Here is an 11,138-nt window from a genome sequence, read left to right as displayed (position 1 = left end):
CTAATTCACTAACTTGATGCCCCCAGCCGATCCGAGAAACTCGACAAGAGCCACCTCGTTAAGTTGGGGCATACTAAAATCCTGCCTATTCCAATGTTGGTCTTTCACTAATTTGGGGATGCTCGTTTTCAATTGGTCCACAACTATAAACGATTCCTGATAATGATGATGATGATGACGTCGTTGGTGATGATATGATGACGTCAACGGTGACGATAATGATGGGCTGTTGATGACGATGATAAATAAATGTATATACAATATTACTCCAAAGTAATGTGACCTCTCAGCTTAAAAAATGAAACCGAAACATCAGGAAATACAATTGCAGCCAAACAAAACAGAGGGAAACAAAACAAAAAAACAAGAAAACTGAAACTTGAACAAAGCAGTCGATAAGAATATTGACGTCGAAGTCATCATCGTCTTCGCCAAACGGATTCGCAACTGCTTCCCCCACCTATTTATAATAATAATAATAATAAAATAGTAATAATAAACTAATAATAATAATTACTATTAACATAATAATAATAATAAAATAATAATAATAAACTAATAATATTAATAATTACTATACATTATCTAATATTACGAAATAGCACAGACGGCAAAAAACGTCGTTTCGTTTTCGTTATCATTGCGCAATGACTACAAATAGTATCGCGTGCGTACAACTATACAAATACACACAAAACATACATACACAACTGTATACAAACTTTCAACCAAGCGATATAGAAGACAAATTGCAGGAGGGTAAAGAATGGGAAGTATGACTCCTGGTTGCCCTCCTTTATAAAGGGGTAGCGGCCCAGCAAACAGGTGAATGAAAATAAATACACTGCTACTGAAACGACCTTGTGATCGATTAGTTGCTTGGTTGGTTGGTTGGCTATAACTGATTGACTGGTTGGCTAATTGATTGACTGGTTGGCTAATTGATTGACTGGTTGATTGAATGCTAGCTAACTGGTTAGCCAACGAACGAAAGTAAGGACAAACGAGCAAACCAACCAGCCAACAAACCATGCAATCAAAAATGAATGAATGTTCGTCAGAAACCACGAAACCCACCGACCTGTGTGTAGACTAGTGGTAGAGTGACCCAATCAAACCTGATCAACTTGCTACAACCGCTTCTAAATGCATTTAATTCCTTCAGGATTTTTAGCATAAAAAATTAGATCAATGTTTACTAGTATTTATCTTCATCATCATTACAGCTAGCCAGTCAAAAACTGACCAGTCAACTGACCAACCAGCAAACCAACCAGCCAACAAATCAATCAACCAGTTAACAAATCAATCAACCAACCAACCAATTAACGAACCAACCATAATCAGCCTCTCTTGATCAATATCTTTCTTAATCATTCCCTGTTTACGAGCAGTGCTGATCAGAGATGTACCCCAGACTATTGGAATGAAGTAGTGGTTACATTTGACCTCGAAATTCTTAACCTCTGTTTCTTCTTCCTCTGTTAGGAGGCCTGAGAGATTAAATGAGTGAACGAATGAATGATTGAGTGAATAAAAAATGAATGAGTGAGATGAAAGCAGTTGAACTAACAGCGTGAATGAATGATTGATAGAAGGAAATGAATGAATGTTTAAAATAATTATTGAATGAGTGAACAAACGAACGAATAAATGAACGAGATAATGAACAAATGTTAGAATCACCAGCTTCAACAAGATGATTAAGCGTTGGAAATCTCTTCTTCACAGGCTGGCAGATTGACCTCATAACCATTGTAAACGTACAACATACGTACCTACATACAAATAACACAATAAAAAAAATAACAATTATTATTATTCTTATTACTTAATATTATACCTCAAATACCTCATTACTGTCCGCCTATACTTTCTTGTATTCTCGTCTTCACCAGTTATAAATATGTTAACATAATATGCGAGCGTTGATGGCCAGGGTATGGAATTGAAATATAGCCAGAACCGGCTGACAACCTGAGACACATAGAACCCCAGCACAAAGGCTAGTGGAATTTTGTAACTGTTTAAGTTGCAGTATAAGGCTATCTGCTGAAATCGCCTATTTTCGATAATAATAATTATTATTATGATAATAATAATTATAATAATAGTAGTAGTAATAATAACATTACTGTAACTAAGCTAAATTTACTAAATTTCAAACAAGTACTGCAGTTACTGTCACTACTTCTACTACTGTTGCTACTACTACTACTACTGCTACTACTACTATTAATACCAATAGTAATAACAATAATTGTAAATGACTGCCGAACGTTTTCTGCTCGTCATTAAATGCCAGATAGTAGCTGAGAGAAATTGAAACATAGATGGTACCAAATATCAACACATCCTTCCATATCAATTTCCACATACTGCCTTTCCATCTACAATAATAAAGAGAATAACAATAAGAATAATAATAAATAAAATAATAAAAGCTAAAACAATATTTTTTTAAGTAATGGTAGTAACATTATTAATAAAAAAATTAAAAAAGCAAATTTTCTGGACATTTTTTGATTTTAAAATTTTAAATAAATTTTAATAGGATTTTATTTTAAAATTCCGAATTTTCACTGAAGTAAAAGAACCAAAAAACCTAAATAAAAGCTTTATAAATCCGAGTAAAGTAGCTTCAGCAATTTTATGCGTATATTTGACCGTCATTTTGTCAAATTATTTGGTAACTAAAAAATTTTTGGAATAGGCGACATTAAGGGCAGACGCTTGCATCGAACATAGAACACTTAACAAAGAAACCTTAAGAATTAATTAGAGTTGAGATATATTGTGAGGCCCATTTTTATCATCATCGTCGTCATCTTTTTTATTATTTCATCATTAATATAGAATATTAAAACCAAGTTTTCATCAGTTATTTATTCATTATTTATTTATTAATATTTTTTTTTCTACTACAGACGATCGAAACAACACAAAGAAAAAAAATTGTCGTTGTGAAAATATAAAAATAAGAATAAAAAGAAGAAAAATAATAATAATAATAATAAACAACAATAATAATAATAGTCTAATAATTCATAATAACATATCGCGTGTACAATATATTTAATACGAAATTTACGTGGTACTCGTGAGCTACGAATTAAGCAACAAATTTCAACTTAAACCGAAATTCTGGGATAATTTGAAGTAGTTGTTAGGTTGAAAGAATGCATCTAATGTCCAAATTATTAGGTACGATATAATTAGGAGTTTGGAGATGTTTGAATGAGAATGATTGCTCTTGCTTGGAAAACTGAACGGAGCCTGGACGCCTGGTGAGAAAGTTAACAAAAATAGAAGAAAATTGTATAAATTATATATTATTATTATTTAGTAAGTAATTAATTAAATTATAAAAATAGAAAAAAAATGTATAAACTATACTATTATTTAGTAAGTAATTAATTAAATTATAAAAAAAGAAGAAAAATGTATAAATGAAAATTTCCATCACCATCACCCACCATCTCTTCCAACAGCAACTAATTTCGATTGACTGATTAACGTCTGTAGGTTGGTTTCTGCGTTGATCGCAGTGTTAGTCGCCATGTTGGTCGCCACATTAGCCTCTACGCTGGTGTTCATAGTGACCACAACCCTGACCTCGTATCGACCGCCGGAAGTGAGGTCATCTAGAGTTATGATCTGTAAAGAGGTGTGCGGAGCTGTTGAAATCCAGTTATTGCTTCCTGTTAGGGATGTGTTTGTTATTTGTTTGTGTTACTTTATACAAGAACTGATGTAGCGCTATTTTAAATTCTCAAATGCCAACCCCAGTATCGATATTCGACTCGGTATGACTGGATAGCCTCGATTTTCGTATGTTCCAAGCCGATTTTCACGACGTTCGAGTCTCCGTACCACACACGGAATGAAGGTTGATTCGAAATATCTTAATTTGGTAGAATATAAAACAAATAAATTTATAATCAAATTATCAATTGATTGGATGAGTGAACGACTATATAAATGTTAGATAAAAGAACGAACAGGTGAACGAACGAACAAATGAACGAACGAACAAAAGAGGGAACGAACGAATCGATAAAAGAATGAAATCCCACCTTCTCTTCTTCCGATCCTTATCCGCTTGATATTGCTATAACTCTCAGGGTCACCCTCCTTCTCACCATTTCTAGAGGTCAACTTTATCTCGTAGGTCACATCTCCTTCCAGGCCACTGATGATATGCCAACCCTTATTGGCCAGTTCTTTTGATTGGGTCCACTTGCTCTCTCCTGATTGGTTGGTTTGACGCAAATTTTTTTAATTTTTTATAGTTTATTTGATTTTTTTTTTTTGATGGAAAAAACAAACTTAAAAGATGAATAGCGTTAAGTTTGGCCTTTGGCCTGAAATATAGAAAAAATGTTGGTATTAAGTGTCTTTGGTTTAATTGACACTTTAAAAAATATTTAATTACAATTTGAAATTATAGTTGAATGACCTTCACAACTTAATAGAAAATTAAATTTTAACCATTTAATGGGTCAATCAACTGAACAATTCAACACAATTGTTATTTAAAAAACAATCCAACCTGTCAATCAAATCAAACTGATCAATCGAAACTTAATTAACCAGCCAAACAATTATCTAACCAATCAACCAACTATCTGACCAATCAAACAACTATCTGACCAATCAACCAACTATCTAACCAATCAACCAACCAATCAAATAACGAAAGTTTTAGAGAACTCTAAACCTGCTTTTCTGTAATTAACGATGTACGTAGTTCCGACGATTGTTCTACTAGTATGACCCCTTGATGGCGTATACCACGTGACATTCAGCAACCTATCATCGTTTAGCAGGTTCAGTATGATTTCCGGTGCACTCGGCGCTGATTGGTTGATTTTTTTTTACGTTTTTTGTATTTTTTTAGTATCTTTTTTTGGAAATAAATATCCAGGGTTATATGAGTTTATTAACAAAATTTTGAAGCGGGGAAGAAGAAATATGGACTCATTGCATCTTTTTTTTCATAAATTTCAAAAATAACCATCACCATCAATAACACCATCATCATAACCACCGTCATCACCGTTATCATTATCACCGTTGCCACCATCTGACTCACCACCCCAATCACCACCACCACCATCATCATCGTCGTCGTCATCATCATATCATGTATGTGTAGTGTGTACGGTTGGACCATTCTGTAGCCGTCAATTAAATTCCAATCGCCAAAGTACTCGAAAATGAAGAGGAGAATTTTTCAAAATCCTAGTAAACAAACACTCTTTCCTCCGAGATTGTAAATAATTGGGATGACGATGACGATGATGATAGTGATGGTAATGATGATGGTGATGATGATGACGTCATGACTATGATGACGTCATCCTTACGGAGGTGTATAACTAACACTTTTTCAATGGCCGGCGTTTGTTCGGTTTGGAGAATAAAACTTACGTGAGAATTTGCCATAAGCTTCTGCGCGCTATTGTTGTTGTTGTTGTTGTTGTTGATGGTGAAGATGTTGATGATGATTTTGTTGATGGTGATGTTGTTGATGAAAATGTTGATGATGATTTTGTTGATGTTGTTTTTTGAGGATGTTGATGATGATGATGTTGATGATGATGATGTTGTTGATACTGAACATCAACAACAACAACATCATCAACAAAAACAACGACACCCTATAATACAAAGACCGGTGCATAAATAAAAAAAATATCGCACAGGTAAACAAATAAAAATATGTAGGAAGAAAAAAAATAATAGAGAAAAAGAGAAAAGAGAAACAAAATAAAAATAGAGACACCGAAGGAAAGAGAGAGAGAGAGAGAGAGAGAGAGAGATTTAGAGTTGCTTAGAGCTCAAGTTACAACTGATTATATATTCAAAAATGTTTGCTTTGTTACATTTTCATCGCTAGGATTTTTTGATAAGGATGAAGACGACGATGACGTCGATGGTAAAGATCTAGAAGACATAATAAATAAATTTACTTCTTAATTAAATATCAAAACTGTTACTTCTATGTTTTCTAGATCTTTGTTAGCAATTGTGATTTCGATATTTAATTAAGAAGTAAATTAAACAGAAAAGTGGCTATAAAAAGATTCCAATTTTAAATGTTCAGGATTATCGGATTTAATTAAACCCGTCTAAAATTCATCTGCCGGTCTAATGTTGAAGAATTAATATTCTTTGGTGTAAAGCCTCGAAAAAATATATATCTTTGTTTTGTCATTTGAAAGTTTAAATTAATAAAATAAATACATAAAAAGAGGTAAGATGGATGATAAGAAAGCATATTCAAACAAAAAGATAAAAACATTTAACATACAAACACATACCAATACACAAACATACCATAAATAAATACATACATACTTTTATACAAACATACATACATACAAACAAACATACAAGCACGCATTCAAATATACTTATATACAAACATATATAAAAGGACCATGAAGCGTCATCGATTGATGTCTTTATCTGAAGCATTTAACTTTAAATAAATTTTAAATGAACGTACGAATGAACGAACGCCGTATGCATCCATGAATGAATGAATGAATGAAGAAATGAACGAATGAATGAAAGAATGAATGAATGAAGAAATGAACGAATGAATGAAAGAATGAATGAATGAAGAAATGAACGAATGAATGAATGAAGAAATGAATGAATGGATGGTTGGATGGATGCATGGACAAGTAAGTATTTTAACGATTCTTTTCATCTAAGGGCCCATAAATAGAATAATAAAAACCAAAAACAGAATAAAATAAAGAGTCTAAAGAAAATTAAATGAAAAATATTTACAACCCTCCATCAATAAAACCAAAAACACTAAATCGTATAGCACCGGAAAATAATCGCGATAATAAAAAATAAAAAAATGTATAGATAAAAAAAACTATTATAGCTCTTCCAGTTGAAAACAAAGATATAAAATTTTACGCCATATTGAACGGGTCGCAAGGGTGATATTGGAGAGAATTTCCTCATAGTTAATTCTCGCTTTTATATCTATGCTTCAATGAGCATGTCTCTTTCTGAGAAAAGCGGAAGCAGACGAGTGTTTAATATTTTATTTCCGGTTGGTAATATCGAAGCGCTTCATTTTATTCTACGTATATTCATTATTTTTGGTTTTATCATTTTTAAGATCTATGTTTTATTTAAATGGACCTCATCTTTTTTTTTTTTAAATTTTATCTCAAAAAATGTATCGATTAGCACTTGAAATATATCACCAGCTTTATATTTATCGTCATCATCATCATCATCATCATCATCCACATCATCTTCATCGTCATCATCATCATTATCATCAACATCGTCTTCATCATCATCACCGTCAACGTCATCATCATCAACAACAACAACGACAACAGTCTCCCATTAATACGCAGTGCTCTAAACAATATTATTTATGGGTACTAACGAACATGGCGACAAACACACACACACACACACACACACACACACACACACACACGCACGCATACAAGCACACACTCCGAATCAGACGCAAACATTTGTTGCCTTAAATCTCTCTGAACATCTTATTAAAAATTTATTCTGCTCGTACAAACTTTAATGACGTTATGATGTCGACGACGATGATGATGATGGTGATAGTGAAGACGATAGCCATAATGATTACACGCGCACACACACACACACGCACACACACACACACGCACGCACACACACACACACACATACACACACACTCAAAAGCCAACACGAACACAGACATACACACGCATAATCATCTTTTCACACATGCATACACACCAATTCACACATGCATACACACTAAGGTAGGATAATGACCAGGAATAGCAATAATCTCTCCGCAGTTGTCTCCATACATAATTTAACATTCACAAACATTTATCTATGTATACCCCACCTTTCTCTCTCTCTCTCATTTTCTCTTCTTTTACTCTCATTTTTCTTTTTTCTTTCTTTTTCTGTCTATCTACCCTTTTTTCTCTTTTTTGTCATTCTTTCGCTCCTTCCATCTACATCCTCAACTTTATATTTTTCTTGGAACTTAATCGCTTCTTTCTCTCTCTGTCTCTCTCTATTAAAAATTCTCTCTCTTTTTCTTTCTCTTTCTTTCTCTCTCTCTTATTAAAATTTCTTTCTCTTTCTTTCTTTTTCTTTCTCTTTCTTTTTCTCACTCTCTCTCACTCTCTCTCACTCTCTCTCCAATTCTTTTCATTTAGTCGCTTTTACTTTTTCTCTCTCTCCTTCTTCTGTTCTTTTATTTCGTTGCACCGGCTGACTCCAGCCACACACCAACACCACATGTTTTGTTATCTAGGTCTGTGATAATTATTACGCAAGGGTGCCTAGAGATACACACACACACACACACACACACACACACACACAATCACACACACACACATACATTGAATGTACACACAATCTTCTGTTCTCCCTCTCTTTCTTTCACACACACACACACACTCACTCAAACACACACGTACATACAAACACATTCATGCACGTACACATATACTCTCTCGTTCTCTTTCTCTCAGACAAAAACTCACGCCCATCAATTAGGGTGGATGTTTCTAGAGAAGAGGCTGGCCCGCAGCCAACCACGGTTTTCGCACAGACAGTCAGGCTGTACTTGTAGTCTGGTGAGAGGTTCTTCAAGGTTATAAGTGTGTTATTTTCTCCAGAAATCTCCAATCTGTGTAGCTGATCTGTTGCGTCTGTGATCTCTTTGAATGCTGGAAATATGAGTGTGCGTGTGTGTGTGTGTGTGTGTGCGTGCGTGTGTGTTTTTGTTATATATTATCAATATTATTGTCATCCTCTTCTTAATCTCCTTCATCTCAGGCGTTACGTTCTTGCCTTCTTCAGCATCTTCTTCCTCTTCATCATCATATCATCATCATCATCATCATCATCATCATCGTCATCATCATTATCATCATCATCATCATCACCACTACCTCTACTTTCATCGTCATGGTCATCATCATCATCATCATCACCACTACCTCTACTTTCATCGTCATCGTCATCATCATCATCATCGTCATCATCATCACCACCATCATCATCACCACTATCATCATCATCATTACCACTACCCTCATCATCATCATCATCACCTCCATCATCATCATTACCACTACCCTCATCACCATCATCACCACTATCACCACCATCACCATCATCATCAACGCCAACTCCACCAACAGGTATACGTCAGAGTGTATCCCAGTAGGATCCCATTTTTCTCCTTGGGAGCGGCCCACATCAGCATGAGGTAATTTATTCCGCGTCCCACCGCCGTGAAGGATTCTAAGGGACCTGGTTCTGACGGTGATGATGATGATGATGTGATGATGGTTGTGGTGATGATGATGATGGTTGTGGTGATGATGATGTTGGTTGTGGTGATGATGATGATGGTTGTGATGATGATGATGATGGTTGTGGTGATGGATGATGGTGATGATGATGATAGTGGTGGTGATGATGATGGTGGTGGTTCTGATGATGATGATGACGTGATGATGGTGATGTGATAATGATGGTGGTGATGATGAGCACTAGCAACTAAAAAAAACCCACAAAAACAACAACACATACTAGACAACAACAACAACAAAGACAACGAAACAACGACAACACATTAACAACATATACAATAACATAAACACCAGCATAAACAACAACAACAACGCAAACAAAAGTTTAAACAGCAACAAATGCATAAACACAAACAAGAACATAAACAATAACAAAAGGCGTCGAATGCGCAGCGATTGACGATGTATATCTTGATAATCAATGAAGCGTGCCTTCGAACCAATGAACTGCGGTTCGTTGATACGAATGATGATGACGTCACGACGAAGATGATGATGACATCACGACGACGACGATGATGACGTCACGACGATGATGATGATGATGACGGGATCATGATCGTCACGTGATAGGATGTCTCGATGATGTAATGGTAATGAGACGATGATGAAGAAGATAAAATGATGATGATACGAAACATGTTTCTAACTCGAAAAATTTGGTAGCTCTGACGTCATAGTGACGTCACGGCGAAGATGGCGATAAGAGAAGTAGCGTCAGTAGTTGACGATGTTGAAAGATGATAACGTTGATGAATGATGACGATGATTGTTATGACGTCACGGTGACGATGGGATGACGACAATATTCACGATTCGATGACGAATGAATGAAGGAAAAAAGGATTTAATGATTGAATGAATGAACGAATGAATGAAGGAACAAAAAATGAATGAATGAATGAACGAGTGATGGAATAAGCAAACGAATTAATACAAATACAAATGTGTATACACAATTTGTGTGTAAAGACGTATATCTATTTATGTGAGCATACACACACACACACACATAGACACACACACACACACACACACATAGACACACACACACACACACACACACACACACATAAAAACACACATACTTATATATGAATGTGAACGCACGAATAAACCCAATTATACCAGCAAATCGTGATTTCCATGATTAAAAGGTCCATATTATAATTGATAGACTGTTGTTGCGATAGAAGTGTGTGTGTTTGTATGTGTTTGTGTGTGTACGTGTGCCTATGTGTGTGTTTGTGTGTGCGCACGCGCGTGTGTGTCTTTTCTTTCATCTACTGATTGAAAATAAAATTAAAAAAAAATTAAAAAGGGTAGCTTGGAGTGATAAAATAAATTAATTTTTTTTTCGTAAAGTTTATTTTCAGCCTTCCTCCGAAAGATGTAAGAATTATTATTTTTTATATTATTATTATTATTGTTATTATTATTATTGTTGTTGTTGTTATTATTGTTTTGTTATTTGTGTTAAAATCAGATAAGTTGATAAAACTTGATCCATCTAAAAACGAGTAGGTAGAAAAAGGTATAATTCAATCGAACAAGCCTTCATAACTAAACAACGTAAGCAAAACGAACAAACGAACGAACGAACGAACGAGCGAACGAATGAACGAACGAACCAACAAACAAACAGAAAACAGACAAACAAATATTCATTGGGTTAACAAAATAAATAAATAATTCCAATGAATGATAGAATTCTATTAATGTAATACAAATATTGCATAATGTCGA

General features: G+C 34.5%; 2 protein-coding genes across 2 annotated transcripts in view; both read right to left on the bottom strand.

The window, feature by feature from the left end:
* Window positions 1-2,673, bottom strand: HELRODRAFT_65946 (hypothetical protein; the record flags this gene model as incomplete). The annotated part of the gene is made up of 9 exons (XM_009021663.1): window positions 1-156; window positions 380-460; window positions 723-860; window positions 1,082-1,159; window positions 1,339-1,493; window positions 1,687-1,778; window positions 1,853-2,062; window positions 2,280-2,390; window positions 2,606-2,673. 9 exons carry the CDS (start codon window positions 2,671-2,673, stop codon window positions 1-3), a joined length of 1,089 nt encoding a protein of 362 aa, XP_009019911.1.
* A 203-nt stretch (window positions 2,674-2,876) lies between these two features.
* HELRODRAFT_188726 (hypothetical protein) overlaps window positions 2,877-11,138 on the bottom strand; it is a gene marked incomplete at its 5' end in the record, with an annotated part of 14,199 nt that continues 5,937 nt past the window's right edge. The window contains 8 exons of the mRNA XM_009021662.1: window positions 2,877-3,284; window positions 3,477-3,701; window positions 3,785-3,904; window positions 4,077-4,250; window positions 4,721-4,858; window positions 5,434-5,461; window positions 8,608-8,741; window positions 9,217-9,336. Coding sequence (XP_009019910.1) covers window positions 3,127-3,284; window positions 3,477-3,701; window positions 3,785-3,904; window positions 4,077-4,250; window positions 4,721-4,858; window positions 5,434-5,461; window positions 8,608-8,741; window positions 9,217-9,336 — 1,097 coding nt within the window. The 3' untranslated portion in view covers window positions 2,877-3,126. The remainder of the gene's footprint in view (window positions 3,285-3,476; window positions 3,702-3,784; window positions 3,905-4,076; window positions 4,251-4,720; window positions 4,859-5,433; window positions 5,462-8,607; window positions 8,742-9,216; window positions 9,337-11,138) is intronic.

Source organism: Helobdella robusta (genome assembly GCF_000326865.2).
Source record: "Helobdella robusta unplaced genomic scaffold HELROscaffold_3, whole genome shotgun sequence".
Lineage (NCBI taxonomy): Eukaryota > Metazoa > Annelida > Clitellata > Rhynchobdellida > Glossiphoniidae > Helobdella > Helobdella robusta.
This window is presented reverse-complemented; position numbering and strand designations above follow the sequence as displayed.